This window comes from Sciurus vulgaris (genome assembly GCF_902686455.1).
Source record: "Sciurus vulgaris genome assembly, chromosome: 10".
NCBI classification, from domain to species: domain Eukaryota; kingdom Metazoa; phylum Chordata; class Mammalia; order Rodentia; family Sciuridae; genus Sciurus; species Sciurus vulgaris.
Genome location: NC_136470.1, coordinates 43,259,563 through 43,279,295, shown reverse-complemented (window position 1 = coordinate 43,279,295; position 19,733 = coordinate 43,259,563). Strand labels below are relative to the sequence as shown.

Genomic DNA, 19,733 nt, shown 5'->3' with positions numbered 1-19,733 from the left:
TGATTAAACTTTTAAAAATACAAAGTGTCAAATGGCATGTTTCATACATGTATATATATATTAATATACATTAATTACACTGAGACAATTTCAGTTATATCAAAAATTTCATTTAACCAGGAAAGAAAGTATGTTTAAAAACTTCCTGAAAAAATTACTGAGGCTTTATCTTCTGTACATGGGCAGCCTTTGGGTCACAGAAAGAAAGTAAATGGGTAGCTTCATTCATTTATTTTTGTATGCCTAACTTAGAAGAAAAAAAATCCTGCCTTCTAGTTCTGGTCAATTATGCTTTGGTAATGATGATCATTTCCCATTTTCCTCTCAATGTAAAAATTGGAGTACTACTGCAATCCTATATACTAAAAGTGCTCTAAAGACTAGAACAAATGGCAACATTGAATTTATTAACTTAGTGACATCAGATTAGACTATTTTTGAGAATACAAACACTTTATGGTTCTAATTTACCAAGTATTTATTATGAACTAGGTACAGGGCTAGTTAGTTGGTGCAGACATAAAGATAAATAAGAACCCCTCCCTACATTTACCTACAGTCAGCAGTGGAATGTCACTGTGAAAACTGGGAGTAGTCAATACTACAATGGTGAAAACTTGCGTTCAAAGCCTGGTTCTGCCACTTACCTTAGACAATTTAGTTAACTTTTGTCTGTTTCTATAAAATAGGGTTCATAACCACCAACTCACATCATTGTAGAATTAAGTGAGTTAATACATCAGGGACAGTTACACTGTTGTTCTAAGGCCCTAAGACTTTAGAAGATTTTTATATGGAAATATAAATTGTTGGAAGTAGAGATTATTACAACATATTTGAAAAGCACAGATTTATGCAGTGTGAATAACACAGCTCTTGACTCAATGACCAAAATGATCGTTCTTTTATTACTACCACAAAGAGGGTACATCTAATGCAGGAAGTGCAAGGAAGGTTTTCCAGGAAAGTTGATTCCTGAGGTAAAACTTGAAGAAAAGGAGTTAGCAGGAGAAGAAGTGCAAAGTGGTACCCTGTACAAAGTACAAAGACTAGAGATATGAAGGGACAGGAAGGAGAGCAAAGGAAATTAAACAAAGAAAGGAGTTTTCTGGATTTTTTTTTACTAGGAAAGACTAACCAGAGGTCAAACATATCACTGACAGTGAGGAGAATTTCACTCCAGGAGGGACACAACCCTCAGCAAAAAAGCTGACAATGCTATTCCACCAAGCATAGTTCCTATGTTAATGCTTTCCCGTTAGGATCGTAATTGTTTACTTCTTTTCTACAAAAAAGCAGAGCACTACAGAGGCTGGAATAAGAAAAAAAAAAAAACAATGGTCAGTTAATTCATCACCATGCTAACAGGTGGGAGCAGGTGGACCAACAGAAAAGTGGACTCTTTTTTTCAACTGGTCCAAAATTTAAGATTTTTAATCATTCAAAGCTATAAGTCTCTTTGTCAAGAATAATTTGCTAGTATGAATCTGAAAAAAAAAAAATTGGTGTGTAAACTGCACACTTAGTGAAGCCAACATTTAAGTTTTGCTTATAAAAGCTTGATTAGCATTTCTTCAGCATTCCAAATTCCAGCACTGTGGTTAACCTAATTTGGGCTTTAAGTATCAGCATGAAGACATCTGTACTTCTTAGTGAACCATTATCATTAGTCCTCTTTACATGAAAAGCTACTTTACTTGGAACACTGCCTATAGTTCACTGCCCTTGGTGTAACAACGGGTACTTCTTACACCAAGGGCAGATTCTTCTCCACTTCAAACTCCTAGAATATACCAGTTTACCTTTGGGTTCCCAATCAAATTGATTTCACAACCACAAATGTGTAAAATATTTTAGCCTACTAATGAGGATAATTTAAGATTAAAATACCATCTCTTTAGTATGGTTCCCAAATTTGAGGTTTCCCTTCCAGCTTTTATACTAAAAATTCTATATTCAGAATTAATGAGTATAATCTTGTAATGACCAATATAAAAATACTGTCAAAGAATTCAGAGTGGAAGTAAAAACTACTCCATATAATGCATGATTCTGATAGGTAGCAGACAGGCATGAGTAGTAAAAACATGAAGCTAAGGGGACAGTTCCATAGACTAAGCCTATGTGCTGGCCCTCCACAGGCTTTCTTTTATAAAGTAATTTATTCAAGGTCATTCTGGCCCTGCTCTGGATTAATCAGTAGGATATGTTATATTACTTGCAAACAACCCATTATCCTCAGGGTCCTTGCCATGGGGTACACGTTGCTAATTAGCAACCAATAAATAGTTGAGGCAGATATAGAGAGAGATACATTTTGAGGAACCTATAATTCAGGAGACTTTCCAGTGTTATCTTCTGATCAGATAATGAAGGTCACGCAAGCCTAACAATTCTGAGAATGATCAGATTACTACAAACTGCCTTAAGATAACCAGAAAGATATTATCCTCACAGACTTTCCCATAACCACTCCTAACCCATTTTATTTTAAATGGAGAGTTGGGAACCCCAAAAGTACACTTCTCACTCTCCAGATGGTTTGATTTCTCAAGTATGTATTCTTTACTTCCTAAATAAATGCCTGTCTATGCTGACTGGCACATGCTGTCAGCATATATATGATGCATAAGCCAAGGATCCTTCTGGCCCTGAGTCGAATTCTGGAAAATCCTTGTACCCTCTTCCAGAGATACCACTTCTGCTGTGACATGATATATTCGATATATTCAAACCAATGCCAAGTACAGTTGGATCCTCATTTCTCACAAAATTTTAAAAAACAGGGGGTTTTCAACAGGGGGTGATCTCAAAGGAAGAAATAAAATAGCAGTCTTCAAACTGGAATATGCATGTCCTGGGTACACATAATAATTTTCTAAGGGATACAGAGACTTGAATAATTTCAAAAGAATTGATTTTCAGATGAACTTCCTAAAGGAGGAAAAAAAACTCTCAATAGGAATCTCCTTTCACATGGCCATTCACCAATTTTAAAAATGAAAAACAAGATGCCCATCCAGAATAATAAGGCAAATTGTACCAGGGTTTAGCTATCTCCAGAAAATATAAATGAACATAAATATATAATATAATATATGTCTCTGTATGTGTGTGTATATACAATCAAACACTTCAAATCCTTCACTTTTGACAAAATGAAAAGAGGAATTTAAATAGTGCTCATTCAATAGATATCAAAATAATGCTTAAGGAGAGATTCGTATGTAATTTGGGACCATAATTAAGGAATTTAAGGTACCAATGAAGTCACTATAATACATTCCCACCATTTCTGTGTGAACTACAACATTTACATGTACAAAAATAAAACCATCAAATAAAATCCAAGCAGAATTGATGCTGAATTCTGCCTTATCCAGCAATAAGTAATATTTATCTAGGGAATCTGAATCCATTTTTTTTAAGTACCATCTATTTCATTAAGAAAATATTTACTGATGGAGATCTGGCTCATTGGTAGACAGTGTGCCTAGCATGTGTTAGGCCCTACGTTGAATCCCCAACAGATCCCACAAAAAAAAAAAAAAAGAAGACAATAAATGTGGACTTATTTTTAATAAGCATTTATAAAATTGTATATCACTCTTGCACTAGTAACAATAACTAAGTAGTTATGAAATCATTTCAAAAGAACTTATTGCATTGTCCCGTACTCGCCACATGTAGCTATGAGCACTTGAAATGTAGTCAGTCCAAACTGAAATGTGCTTTCTGTAAAGTAAGCAATTTCAAAGACTTGTAAAAAACAAATGTAAAATATCTCCATCTCAGTAAACATTTTTATTTTGATCATATGTTGAAATACTACTTAGAATAACATTCAATTAATTTCACCTGTTTCTATTTTTTTCTGATAAGACTATTCAAATGTTTTAATTAATATTATTTCATATTGTTATGGTTTGGATATGCGGTATTCCCCCAAAGCTCTTGTGTAGGCAATAAAAGAAAATTCAGGTCTTTCACCTAATCAATGCATTAATCCATTTGAGTAGATTAACTAGGTGGTAACTGTAGACAAGTAGAGTATAGCTGGAGGAGGTAGGTCACTAGGGATATGCTTTGGGGGTATATATTTTGTCCCTGCTGAGTGGAGCTCCCTTTGCTTCCTGATTATCATGCCCCGAGCTGTTTTTCTCCTTCACATCCCCTTTTATTGGTTCTGCCGCACCTTGGTCACAGAGCAATAAAGTTGGCAGTCCATGAACTGAGACCTCTGAAACTGTGTGCACCAAATAAACTTCTCCCTCTCTAAAAGTGTTCTTGTCAGATTTTTTTGGTCATAGTGGTAAAAAAGCTGACTAAAAAAATATATTTCTGCTGGTTAGGTACAGTAAAATAATTTTAAATATGTATGTTTTGTTGCAGAAAAGTATGAAAGTGATTTCAAGACAAGACTTTCAAGTACAAGTAGCTCAAAAGTAGAGCACTACTTAGCATGTAAGAGGGCCTGGGTTCAATTACCAGCAGCAAAAAAAAAAAAAAAAGACAAAGTAAACAATAAACTTTTAAAAAGCCTATGTCACTGGCTTTTCAGCATTCATATTCATATCTGGTAGATTTGTGTTCACGAAATGTTGAAATTTTGTTCCCAATTATCTGCTAGGATTAAGAAACTGGAAAAGATGTTATTTACACTGATTTCTTCAGGTAATGTTTCCATTCTTGTCCACAGTGTTGTGGTTTTCAGGTTCTTAAGTTTGCAAACTTAATCTTACATTTCTTCCCATGTGAAGGGTTATGGAAAATAATATTCCTATAAGGCAGCCTCTAGGAAAAATGGAAAGATGGTGTGGCTCAGGAGGAGGGAGGGAAATTAACCAAACATTAAACCTCTCCCAGTTAATCCTTTCCCAGTAACAATGGGCCCCTGAAGGATAAAAGCAAACTTTCATCCCTTCCTGGGTTCATCCCAAGCATCACCACCAAAAGCAACATTCATCCCTTCACAACCACAAAGGATCCTAAAGGGAGGAGGCAGACACTGAAATGCTAGGCCCTGGACTTTAACCCTGTCCCATTGCAGATGAATCCTGGAAGGAGAAAAGCAAATAGTGAAGCTCTGGGTAATAATAGGCCCCAGAGGGAGGAAGATAATCAATGAACACGAAGTTCTAAACTTCTCACAGTGACAATAAGTTCCAGGCTTTTTACAACTTATTTCCTGACTTGTCCAAACCAACACATCTTGCCTCAGTCTCCAGTAATTGATCCTCATTGTAAACTATAAAACTCAGATGCCTTCTGTAACCAAAGGCCATTTTCATACACAGTAAATGAGCCCTTCCAGTGCCTGACTGATTGACTTCACCGTGGAATAAAGGAAAGCTTGCCGATCTGTTTAAGGTCAGCTTCCATGCCGGTTATTTATATTTTTATTATGGTGACAAAACCATATTGGTTGTTTTTGCTTATACCATGTACTTTCAATGAATTTTTAACATACAGATATGAAACATTTGTTAGTCACTGAAAGAAAAGCACACTACCTGGCCAAGCACATTGCAGCAGTGCTAATGATTTGCCTCCAGGAGCAGCACACAGATCTAGAGCCTTCTCCCCATCCCTTAATTCCAGAGCCAGTACTGGGAGAAGAGAAGCAGCATTTAGGAGATAGTATTTTTTCAGGTTACCAAACTGGTGTCTTTCTGAAGGCAAACGGTCTGTATTTCTGCTGAGGTAACACTTCAGGGATTTGGGATAGTAGGGTAAAGATCCTTGAAAGAGTAGGTGATAGCCCTTTAAATGTAAATCCATTTCCAGTTCAAAAGGATAATTGAATCGATTGAGTAGAACTGCGTATTGCCACAATGATGGAGATATCAATACATCCCTAGAAATAGAAAAGAAAAATGATTGTTAATATGAAAAACACCAATGCCATTTTATATTGGCAAATATAAATATACCATTGTTCTAGGTTTATACTTCATTTATCTGGGAATTTCAGAGATAGGATCAATCTTTTCTGACTTTTCCTTTTGCCTCATAAAGGCCTGATATGGTTCAATCAGTTCATGTTATGAACCTGTCTCTAAAGCTTTTATTTTAATAAAAATGTTTTCATTAATTTTGTTATTATATTTTTAATTTTGTTCATTAAAATATTGTAATACTGAGTTTTTTGTGGCCCCTTATATTCTGCACCAGGAAGGTATAGTTTCAGGCTTAACCTTCCCTATAGAACATTTTGCCAAAAAACATGGCCTGCCTTTACATAGTGATAGATTTTTGATTATTACTATGTGCACAAGGAAAGAAACAAAATTTAGAAGTAAAATTTAAAACAAGAGACTTAATATTGGAGGAAAAAGCACTATCATAAAAATGTTTGAAGAAATGAGTATTAAAGTTTTATCTGATGAGGATAAAAGGTGTGAAAAGCTAATTACAGTGAACTCTACAGTAATGGAGTTAATGAGGTGATGAGTGGTTCAGAAGAGTCAGATCCAAAGATGATTTAAAAATCACTTATGGACTGATGGTACAGGCTTTCCCTTCAGCAGCTTTACCTTCCTGAATTTGTATTTGGCCCAATAACTAGATCTCTTGACAATCTCAAGCTCACATCAACTGACAAATGATATAGCAGTAAATAATTTATTTACTAGATGACCTTTCTGAGTTATTTGGGAGCCTCATTAAACATGGTCAATTAAATAAATTCCAGCTGCGCTCACCCTGAAGTGACTATGAGGAATGGTTGGACTGAAATCTAATACCTGTGACTCTTGCAAATCAGGTGAATTTCAATTTAGGCCTGTTATGTGGAGCTGCTTTCCATTTTCACTGTCTCTTATTTGTCATGGATGGTGCACAATAGAATCCTGACTTAACGGTTTCAAGTATTTTGAAGATGACCACCTCTTTCTTAAGAAAGGGATTTGCAAACTTTAGTGTGTATCAAGAGTTTGTAAAAAGAAGAAGAAAAAGACTGCTAAGCCCTACCTGGATTTGGCAGGTCCAAAATTTGGTAGAAATCTACATTTCTATGAAATTTGCATTTCTAACAAGTGTTCTATAAAAATGATGGTGTTGATCCCCCGAATCACACTTGGGTAACTACTGCTTTAAAACAAACCCCAAAAGGAAATCTGTGAATATAACTGTTGTAAATCTTACAAAAGTCCATCCTTAATCTTACCCTTCACACTGGATGAAAATATACCCAGCCTGAGTCACATGTAACAGAGAAATGGTCAGAACCAATTTAATGTATACAGATTGGAATGACTTGGCTTACATTATGTGCCTACCTCTTAGCTAACAAAAGGTGGGACACTTTCACTGATTAATATCGGACAGGGCAAATCTCTACTTATTATTCTTTTTTCTTCAGATCTTTCATATATATATATATATATATTCTTTCAATATAATTTTAAAATCAGTTGGTCAGTTAATAGTAACCTTGAGTAGGATTATATTAAATGCATTAGACTTGGAGAGAGTTGACACTTTTATTTAGACTTTCCAATCCGAACACAGTTTCTTCACTTATTCACGTTTTATTTCAGATCTCAGAGTAAAGGTTATTAATTCTATATATTTCCTTTTGAACATATTAAGAGGACTACTTGTTTAGAAACACTATCGACTTTTGTATATTATCTAATATGTTAATTGGAAGAAATGAGAAAAAAATTTGCAGGGCAATACAAGCAGCATAGGTATGAGAGAGAATAGTGCCTTTGGGGAATTAGGAGCCTATTATGGCAGAAAATTATATGAACCAAGTATCAAGGGCTAGCATTTTTAAATTTTATGTTGTAAAATGTGAAGCCACTAATTAAGACTATTTAAGACTTTAACATAGGAAATGTCGATCAGATTTTTTAAATGTACTTATGGCAGTGAGGAAAAATTTTCAGAAATTATCCTCATTCATGAACAACTAGACCAAACAAAGCTTTGATCCCTGATGACTTACATCAAGCCCTACAGAACTATTTTAATTTTCTGGAACAAGATTCTTTAGCTTTTACCAGTCTCAGCATATACTGTTCCCTCCATCTATAATGACCTTTCCTCTCTAAACTACCTACCTCTTCTCTCCTCAGGGAGCTTTCTCTCCACAAGGAAGCCTTTACACCTAACACCCAATTCACCTGCTCCACCTTGTCCTAATCATATTATTAATCAAAATTATTGATCAGATATTTACAATTCCACTTTGCATGTTTAAATAACCATCACAATAGTGAGATTTTCAGAGATTTGGCACCTTATCTGAGGTTGTGTTGCTAGCAAGGAGAAATATGACATAAAATCAGGCTGGTTTTAAAAAAAAGCCTAACATGAGTGGTTTGCTGTGTAAGACCCTAGTACAGCAGCACTAGTGGTACACAGAGAATTTTCACCTCAACTTTCTCCTGGTACAAGTGGCCTTGACCTCTCTGAATTCAACCTACTGTCTATAACAATGGGAATAGCTTTCCACTACCTGCCCCTAGTGCCAGCTGTCTCACGACCATCTCAATGAAAGACTATAGAAGCTATCCAGGATGGTGCTTCCTAGCCCTGAGAAAGCACAGCTGTGTTAAAATGGGACTCACAGCTCCCCAGGGACCCACTTACAGTGGACCTCCCTCTATCAACCCACGATACAGACATACCCTCTCATGCTTGTCCTAGGTGGGCTACTATCCTGAGACTGGAAGAGCAGTGACTACTTGTCAGGCAGAGGTTGAGGCTCAGACCTGGGAAGCAATGTTCAGGGATCTAGCAGTTGAAAGAAGATGTGATACACGGTGGGAATACTGGTCATCCTTTATTTGGAGGTGGCAACAATCTCTATCCAGCCCCCAGGCAGTTCCATTTAGCCCCAAGTCTTCTCCATAGGCCCTTTTAATATGAAGGTCAAAGAAAGAAGGCAAACTGCCAACAGGCAAACAAATATTGAGGACCTTGAGTACTTAGGTTGAATCAATTATTCATGACCTTACCACATACAGACCACAACAGACGATTCATGGCCTTGGTTACACAAGAAAAATATAACCAGAAGCCTCAGTGAGGGAGCCTAACTATATAACCATTTTGGGCCTGCCTCAACACTACTCTACCCCAAAGTTTTTATGATAGACAAGAAACATTAGGAGACTCCAGAAGACATCAGCCAGGTGCCACTACAGGGCTTTTCCTCAGAGTCCTGATTACGGAGTCTGAAACTGCTCCATTTATTGGTCTCCAAAGTACACTAGCAGCCAGCAGATTTGGAACCCACGACGTCAAGTGATCTAAAAATATTTTGTTAGTACATCTATCCACTGATACTGTTGGGACTAATGACACGTTAACTAACTCAAGCTGACTCCTTACTCCCTGGCGAGTGAGCAAGATCAAGGTCTCAAAGGTGGTTTCAGAAGTTAATGACGATAAATTGGAACACCGTCAGGGATTGGTTAACAACAGTTCCGCGAGTGTGATCAGCTCCTGCATGCCATATAGTCCTATGGGACTCTCACCTGCGTGAACCCCCCCATGCCTTGCTGACCTTTAAGCTGATTGGTTCCCACCTAGCCTCCACCCTATAAAAGCTGTGTGACTTCCTCAATAAACGAGTTCTGCTGTGACTGGTCTCCCTGATTGTCTGATTGTCCTCTGCCCGGAGGGCTGGGTGCGTCGCCCCTACCTTTCCCAACCTGACCTTGTTGGGGAGTGCCCCCTTTCCCTTATCACTGGTTGAGAAGAGCGAGGGGGTTTAAGACCCCGACATGATACCATTTTGAAAAACTATGACACATTTTAAGTTGACATAAAATCCTTCACTATATGCTTAAGGATGCAAATTCTATATACTGAAAAAAAAAAAAAATAACCAACATTTTAAAATACAAATTATGCCTCTTTTTTGTAGGGCTGTGTGGTGCTGAGGATTTAACCTCTCATATGCTAGAGAAGTGTTCTACCACTGAGCTTAGGTTACCTTTTAAAATGTATCCAGTGAGCTGGGGATGTAGCTCATCAGAACAGCACTTGCAGAGTGTGCAGGAGGCCCTGGGTTGGATCACCCACAACAATATAATGAAAATGTAAAAAATATGTATCTGTGTAATCTAAATATCAGGGTGATTTTGATAACCATCAGTGTCAGGAGCCATGACTGAATTATGGGTTTGTTAGAGCCATCTCAAAGCAGAGGCGTTGCTCTTCTGAGAACTCTCAGTGATTTCTCACCAATTTGAGACCACTCAGTCACCTGCTGACTCCATGCTCAAAGAGGATTCTGCTTTCCTTGGAATTCAAACAGCCCTGGATTCAAAGGCAGCTGTCTCAGGGTGGAAAAGAAAATCAGTGTGTCCAAATAGCCTTGAGGTGCCAGTTGGTCAGAGATGGAAGAAGTACTACTCAAGTTGATAAGCCACCAATTAGGCTATTTTCCTCACAACCTCACTTTTGTTTATCTTGAAGAATTTTTTTTTCTCACAATAAAGCCCCTTGATGTACTTGCTAATAAAATAAAGCATGCAGGCTCTCACTCCTTGTTTGGGGTCAGACCCATGAGGCATGACCTGCCCACTGAGCCCCGCTATCTACTTATAATTGAGTCTTTATTTCTTATTTCTAATCCCCTCAGTCCAAGTTCGAGGAAACCGGGTAAACATCATGAAGGTCATGACAATCAGTGTTCATTTAAAATTCAAACACTAACTCTGCTTTAATAGGTAGAAGTTTTATGTTCTTACTTTTCCTGTTTTATTCACATTCAACTTCTCCCTATAACTTTAATCCAATACATTTTTATGTCTGAAAACTTACCTTTTTTTTTTACATCACCCTATCACAATTTTCTGGAACACACAAACGCATGTATATTAAATTTATTTTCCCTGTGGTGTTAAAATGATAACTTTGGGATTCAGCTATCAAAAATATTAGTATAAAATTGACCAAAATAACTTATGAATTTGATGTAATTATTAAACATAAGAAGTAAAAATTGATAGGAAATATAATGAAATGAGCTTTTGTCTTCATATATCCATAGATGAATATTATTTCTTGCTAGGATAAATCAGAGTTCAACATCAATTTTATTCTTATTTTGTATTCTTATACAAAGCTTAAATAAGTACATGAGAATTAAGTATTTTGCTATAGCAATGTCTCCCACTTTAAATTCTTCCTGAGCTATATCCCCAAATCACTTAGTGACCCATCATCAAAAATATTTTATAAGACTCACTAATTGACAACTCAACTATGACTCCTTTACTTCTGCTGAAAGCAAAACTTGGAAATTACCTGACTTGTCAAAGAATTTGCCAGTAACTTTCTAAAACATGGACAACTCAGTATTTTTGGCACATGGAGGTGTCTTTTGTTGTCTGATTTTTTGTGGTGTTGGAAATTGAACCCAAAGGTCTTGAGCATGGTAGGCAAGTACACTACCACTGAGAAACATCCCCCATTCCTCACATGGAGGTTTTGGCATCCTGAAAAAATGCAGTATAAAAGTCAGAATGGTGAAGGTGTGCATTTCTTTGTGAAAATGAGGAAAGGAGAATTGGAGGCTATCTGGCTAAGGAGAACAAATACCTGCTTAGGTACAGTGGGGAGGTAAGGAATTTTCTGAAAGGGCATACATGGAAACTGGTAAGTCAGTATTTTCTTCTTGCCAACATACATTCATTTTTTAAATACACAGTGTGCATCGACGATATGCTAGGCACATCTGTTTATTGATGATATAAAATTAGTTTATGTTTAAATTTCTAACAAACAAAACAAAATGTTAAGTAAAGATAAAGACAAATGTTTTAAGTAAAACTAAACAGATGGTACACAGGAGTGACTGAGCTTTGAGAAAGTCAAGGAAATTATACTAATGCCTTATAGCCAAAGTCACACTGTCTGTTTAACCACTTCCCCAACTGGTTTATATGGGGCTCAGACCTTTCTCTGTCTCCCTGACAAAACGCCTTAGGCCTAAGCCCCTGAGTAAATGAACAGAATTAAGAGTTTTATTCATGGAGTACTCAACTAATTACTATTTATTATTATTAGTGCTGGGAATTTTACCTAGGGTCTTTTAAATAATGTTAAGTGTGTGTTCCATCTACACCTGAAGCCTAGTAATTATTATTTTAACAAAATTCAAACATTTAAAAAATTAAATCAGGTAAGTTAAAATCTTGAAAATTGCATATCTGGACATTTGTTATTTGATAGTATGATTTTTCACTTAACTTTTCTGTGACATTATGCTTTTCTTCTATTCTCCACTCAAACTTTCTATATAATGAGATCAAAAGTTTTTATCTAGAAATGATTAAGAACAATTGGTATAACCCAATTACATAAACAATTTAAATTTCCATCGTTAAAAAATAGTAATTCCTTGTTTTAGTGCTATTATTATCCACTAGAGGGTGCTCATAAGATCATTTTAAAAGTGTGGTTCAGAAAAGAAATTAATTTATGGAAATGCATCAAAGTATATTTTCAAACCATTTTATTTTATTCTACAGAATTCTAATGATCAATTGGTGACTTACTACTTATTCTTGGAGAGGTTTCTTTATTATTTCTCATACAAGGGCAATTTATGTGCAGATTTGTTATCCACAGTACCTCAGCTAGGAAGTTATGGGTGAGAGTTTGTATTTCTGGTGAAGATTACAAAAGTCTAAAAATACTGGTTACAAGGAATCCCCCTATATTACAGAACTGCATACACTTCCAGGGATGAGATCCCAGACCTTTCACAGCAGCACAAATGGTAGAAGAAAAACAGATTATTAAGTCACAGGTTGAAAGTATATGTAAAGCCAACATAGAACAAAATAGAAATCTGAATGCTAGTTATTTTCTCTCTTTCCTAACCACCCACCTCTATACCTCTTCACAAATTCTGGTCATGTTATCTAGGTGTATAATTTCCCTTTCTTTTGTCTGTGAACTATGAGTCATTGAGACCAGAATGAAATGTTTCGGACTTTTTTGTTTTGTTTTCAACAAAATGCACCCAAAATTTTCAAAGTTCATAAAGATCTCCAATGAATCTTCTCCTCATACGTATATTTGAGGGCAGAATATGTATATAGTACATTTATGTATCCTAAGTGCATAGCACATGCCGGGGACATAAATAAGCCCTAAATTGTGAATAAGTGGTTGGCCTGTCCAAGATATTGGTTCTTTCTTGTCATGGAAGAAATATACAAATTGTAAACTATAACAATAAAATCTTGAGAATGACAAAGAGCTGTGTCCAGTTCAATGCAATGAAAACACAAAGGGGAAAGATTAATGAACTGGTTAATAAAAGTAACAAATATAATGCTAATGGGTATTGAGGGTTTATTAGATGTCATTTAATATTCTGAAATTTTGTGTAAGTGAATAAATTTTCTTTCTCTTCTCAAGTAACAATACAAAATAGATACTGTTTTTTCATGTTTTCCAAAAGGGAACAGTGAAGTACAGAGATGTTCAATAATTTATCTAAGGTCAAATACTATAAGATGCTGAAATGGGATGTGAACCCACACTCTTAATCACTGTACAGAGGAAAAGGGCAGGCATTCCTGGCAGAAGGAACAGCATATCTAGTACCAAAAGCATGAAGGAGCCTCCTTAATTGTGATAAAATCTTTGGTCCAAATGTAACACTGCAGACAGGGAGGAAGCAAAAATGGGTACTTTTGGAGTGATACAATAGAATATGGCAATACCAAGAAGCAGCATGGCACAGTGGATAAGCTCTTCTAAAAGTGAACATGTATTCTTCAGCAAGTTACTTAATCTCTGTATGCCTCAGCTTGCCTATCTGTAAATGGAAAGAACTACCTTAGAGGGTTGTACAGAAGATTGAAATTATTTCTAAAGTGCCATAAAAGTAGTTGCTAAAATAAGCAAAAAAAAAAAATATATAAAAAGTGGGAGACAACAGCTATTACAATATGCCAGGTAAGAGATGGTGAAGGCCTAATTAAATAGAAGCAGTAGAGTTAAAAATGAGGTCCAAATTAAGAAATTTCTCAGGAGGAAGCAGCAACCTTCAGTAACCATTTTATATTTTGATAGAGAAAGGGTAATGGTGTTTGGCAGTACATAGTTCAGGAGTCACCAACACCCCTCTCACTTCTGACGCAAACTGAAATTTCAGGGATCCCCAAGACCATTCTCAAGCATGATTATCCCAGGGCATTGAGAACTCACTGAAAGCTGTTAAACTCACAGGTATAGTCTTTTACAGAAAAAGCATACAAATTAAAATCAGTCACAGGAATAGACTCATGGTACAGAGTCCACAAAAGTGTAAAGCTTCTAGTTGTCCTTTGCACTAGAAACATGGACAAGGCTAACTTGTCCCCTAGCAACAAAGTGCAACAATATGCACAGAAATACTGCCAGAGATGTTCAACTAAACACTGGTGTCCAGTTTTTGTTGTTGCTGTTGTTTTGTGTTTTTCACTGCCTAATAATTTTTGTATGTGTGTGTTTATATGTGGTGCTAGAGACTGAACCCAGAGTCTCACGCATGCCAGGCAAGCACTCTACCAAGGTCCTAGCCCAGGCCTGGTGTCCAGTTTTTATAGAGGCATAACTGGTGCTCAGAGTACTTTTAGTCTCCAGTCCGTCCAGAGGCTGAGCTCTGTGGTCTATATCCCCCACTGTAAGTTACATTATTAAGACTATTAGGTATGGTTCAAGACTATAGGTAAATAAAGATGTTCTTAACAGGGACATTCCAAGGACTTAGAGATCATCTCCCAGAAGCTGAGTGGAAATGCCAGACTTACTTTTGAGGAAGGTTTACTGTTTACTACAAAGGTACTGAAGGTCTGGAGGAAAAAGGAGATACCTGGATTGAAAGTAATGTCTTCAACTGAGATAGAATATGCAAGTAGAAAAGATAATATAGGTTTAGAAGAGAAAAATAACATCCTTTTGAGTTTGCTGAATATGACAACTTAGTTGCTAGAAAACACTCAAGAAATATGAGGCTAAGTCTTGGAAAGAACAGCACAATTTGACATGATAACACATTGATTAAAGTTTACACTCATGTCACGAATAACTTCCTTGAAAGAGAATATGCAGGCAACATGGACAGCAAAAATTGAACCAGGATAAATTTCACCTTTAAAGGACTTCCCAAAGGGACGTGGCAAGAAAAGTAATTACAAAACAGTAATATTAAAATAAATACTAAATCTTTAACAGTATTATAGGAAATTAAAGATACAGAGTAAATTATTGTCTAGATAGGAAAAAAAGCATTCCACTTCCCCCTGGATGTAAATAGACTATATTATGTCTTGCAAATAAACAGTTATAAAACAAAAATATGTAATTCTGTTCTTATTCCCTGTGCTATCTTCTATGTTCAGACTACTTTATGAGAAAAACCTTTATTTTGTCTATGGCAAATTTAGCACATGTTTATGCAAAACTTAACTTACCATGAAAACCAAACAAAAAGGTAGATGAAGCAGAAGGCATAGCTAATTAAATGTGTTTGTGGTTCACTGCTCATTTTGTTTAGGGTCAAATAATAATTTATAAGTCTGTCTGAACACACTAAATAGAAAAATAACTCATTATAGGGGATGAGTAGCCAGATAACTAAAAGTCTGCCAATAAAACACCTCTTGAGTTTTTTTTTTTTTTTTTTTTAATCATCCAAGTATGCCAAATTACATCCCAGGTATGAGATGCAGACTACAAAAAAAGTTAGCAAGGGGAAGTCTTTAGTCTGAGAATCTCAGACCAAATCCCAATTCTGCTACCTACATCAAGTGAATTGGGGCATGTTACTTAAACTCTATAGTATTCTTAGATGAAAAATGGAAAACAAATCTCATAGGTTTAGTCTGAGCATCACTTAAGTCAGTATTATTTGGCATATAATAAGCACATAGGATATTCTTCACTAATCATTCTTTCTTCTTTGAAACACCCATTTTGAAATCCAGTTTTGAAACAAAAACATACATTTTCATCTATACTGATTCCTAAAGAGCTTAATTTGTCCAAAAATTGTATTAGAACACTAGACTTTTCTTTTCTTTTTGCCTAGTGCAAATTGTATTGGGCCTTTGTCCCTAACTTTCCCCCAGCAGTGCCCCCACTTTCCCTCAGCTGAAAATGTCTGGTTCCTTAATCCAAGGTAATTCTTCCAAGACCAAGACCTGGCTTTTTCTCAGATTTTCACTGGTACTCTAGGGTTCTGAAAGGTAAAACAAGGTACTTCTGTCTACTTTTATTATAATACTTACCAACTTGGTAGTTTACATAGTTACAACCATGCCTCTCATCTCACATCCCCTAAGAACACTAGATGAATAGGATATAAAGACTATCTTACTCTTTGTATTCTGGGGCATTAAATCTATAGTATGAGGCACTCAATTCAACCCACACAGTAACATCCTGATCAACAGCAAAGCTCACCAAAGGTACAAACAAAATTATTCTCACTTCCTTTTATACTCTAAATGTTTGACCTTATAATACATTTAAAGAATTTGTATTTATGTATGTACATGTGTATGTCTGTTCAAAATAGAGCTAACCACATAAATAACAGGGAAGAAATCAAGACTACGGAATAAAGCATGACTTTACCTAAGATAAAGCAGTGTTGGCTTTAAAATTTTGTTATATTATTTCCTGAATTTCAGAAACTAGTCAAATATTACCAACTGTTTTAACATTTGTTACAGTATAACTAATTTTGTAGGTAATCCTATTTCCTTGATCAATTCAATTGCTCAAGATGTAAGTATAATTTTTACTTAGTGTTATAAAAAGTTTTCTTCACTACTTTTTGTTATTCCATGATTAAATCTATTTCCTCTTGGTTTTTCCTATGTCCCAGTAGGAGAGGGCAACCAAGTTTAGATTTCTTTACCTTTTATCCTCACTGCATACCTCACCCAGAAAGTTATACTGCATATTTTACTTCCACTGTTCTACCATAAAGTATCAAGAGAAGAGTTATACTAACCTCACTGTATTCCAGGAATCTTCAAGTTCTTTGGAATACTGTTTTTCAAAATGATCCAACACAACTTTGCAAATCTGTTTTGCAAGCTTCCCCTCTGATTTTGCTTTCAACTACGACAAGAAAAAGTTGCTGACACATATTGAAGATACTACAAATTTATTAAACCTCGATATTAACACACTTTTTATTTTATAAAAATAGGAACACTTTGTTTTTAGATTTTTAGGTTTTGCAGTGGGAGCAATATATGAGTTGTAACAAAACCGTACTGTTGATAGTTTACCTACCTATGCAAAAGGAGTGTTTCTCTAAGTGATTATAATACAGTCGTGAAGCAAATGTTAAAGGAGAATCTAATGATGCTAAAGAAATTATGTCGAGGGCTTGGGGTTGTGGCTCGGTGGTAGAGCGCTTGCCTAGCACGGTGAGGCACTGGCTGGGTTCAATCCCTGGTACCACATTAAAAAAAAAAAAAAAAAAAAAAAAAAAAAAACTAAATAAACGAAATAAAAGTATAGTGTCCATCTACAACTAAAAATATTTTTAAAAGAAATTATGTCTAAAGAGACAAAATTAGTTTTTAAAAGCCATCATCGATGTTAGCATCAAGGGGAACTTCGTGTAAGTTCCATGAAATCTTTGTACTCTCTTTGCAACCTTCCTGTAAACTTAAAATTAATCCAAAACAAGGGGAAACGAGTCACTTGTTTTTTCTTAAACACTTTGCGATTGTTTCGTTTTGCAATTGTTTCGTTTATTCATAAAGGACCAAATAAAATGTAGTACTGTTTTAGGAGTCAGTATACGACAGTGACAAAGAAGACAGTTTCAGCTCTCCAGGAGCTTACACTGTGCTGGAACTTGAAGTGAGCAAGTATTAGAAGTATGCGTTCTACTCCGAGGGAACCTCCTGTCTGGGGACTGAGAAGAGACCTTGGGAAAGAACAGGGAATGATCCAAGGCAAAAGTCACGCACATTACCAGGGCTCTGAACAGTTAGGCCAAAGAATCCCGAATATCGCAAAAGGACAGCCAAAGGTGAAGCTCCCGCATCCCGCCCACTCCCTCGCCTCCTCGGTCGCGTAGTATCTGTTCCATTCAGAGGCGCCCGGCAGGGCTCAAGGGCCTCACCCGAGTCAGCATTATCCTGCAGGGAGTTTACAGAAAACAGTCGACAGCACTCCACATCAAAAACCTTCCAGCGAACTATAAGAACAGCCAGACTTCCGGTATTAGCCGAAATTTTTACAGCCGCATGTTTCCCGTTTAAGTTCTCGCGATATTCTACACATCACCTGCACTTTCAAAATCTCGCCAACAAGGCTTACTTCCCGCGAGAGGCACGCCCCGGGCTGCTCTGAGGGTAACTGGCCGAGGCGGGTTTTTCAAGGCCACGGAGTCTGCTGAAGAGTTCTGCACTGACGCCCAGGGGCGTGACCCCGCACTGGGAGAGGTCTTGGGCGACTGGTGTTTAGAAAGTAGCTTAACCTGCTGAACTATCTTTGTGCGTGGGCTCGATAAAGGATGAATCTGTCACTATTGTTATGTTTTATGAACATTTTCATCCTTAGAGGCGAAGCTAGCTCCTGAATTAATTTAAATCTGATTACCGCCCCCCCGCCCCGTTAGCTTGTGAAATGCAGTGAAAAGGAAACCACGCTTTTACCCAGGATGTCCTATGCGAATAATCTCTCCATTTTAGAATGGGACATGTCAAAAGATTAAATTGAAATGCGCATGTAAAGAGCTTAGCACAGAGACTGGAGGACAGTAAATGCCCACATGTTCGCTGCTGCTCTGTATTAGTACCATTGTTATGATTATTGTGGTCATCATAAGATACCAAATGCGTGAGGACCAAAATAACCCTCCACATAAGCCTCCCCACTTATTTTTATAAAAACCGTGTTAATGTTTCTCAGTAAGGTGCTATTACACCCATTCTGATAGGAATAGCAGTTTGTTTATTCTATTGGTGCTATACTTTCATTATTCCTTTGTAGCAACAATCAGCAGTTTATCAGAGAGTAATAGTGTGGTCCCTGGTATTTAACAAGCATCATTATTTTGAGTTTGCCCTTGATGCTCAGAATATCCGTATATGTATAAGCAGTAAGTCCAAGTCTTTTATTAACCATATAGAAAGATACATATCTTTACTATTAATATAATTTGAAGCTATATATATATATATATATATATATATATACATGTAAATATTTATTTAAACAAGTTTCCCAGAAATCTAAAAATGCATCTTGTAAGAATTTAGGTTTGGTAAAATATGGTATTCAGAAGTGAAATAATTAAGGGCGTGTCCTCTATTGGATGTTTGGGGAAAAGTCATTCATTTACCTTTCAGTCTACTTGCAGAGACAGCACATATTTTTCTATGTTCTTTACAGAATGTTACAACTAATGAATTAATACACGAGTATTATATTTGCAGTCTAGAAATATAAAAGACAAGGTAATAAGAATTGAATATGCTGTATATTAAGGAAACACTGTTATACTTGAAAAAAGGATATTCTATCATTTTGTGACAGCATAATTCTCTTTTCTGAGTTAAAATGAACTTTTTTTCTCATAAATTTTTGTCTGCACTTCTGATAATCTAATAATGTATAAGTGTGTATTAGTTTGGATAGAATTTTCAAATCTTATTAGGTCTATTTTTTAATTACCTGCTCATGTCCACTTATCTGCACCTTAGTATTACATTCATATTAGTGATGTTAACCACGCA

The 19,733-nt window shown here is 36.2% G+C and overlaps 1 protein-coding gene across 1 annotated transcript in view; it reads right to left on the bottom strand.

Moving 5' to 3' along the window:
- Positions 1-18,458, bottom strand: part of NSUN3 (NOP2/Sun RNA methyltransferase 3) — a 68,266-nt gene extending 49,808 nt beyond the window's left edge. Inside the window, 3 exon segments of the mRNA XM_079155923.1 lie at positions 5,514-5,857; positions 16,985-17,094; positions 18,116-18,458. Of these exon segments, the coding sequence (XP_079012049.1) occupies positions 5,514-5,857; positions 16,985-17,094; positions 18,116-18,127 (466 nt within the window). The 5' untranslated portion in view covers positions 18,128-18,458.
- Between the last annotated feature and the right edge of the window lie 1,275 nt (positions 18,459-19,733).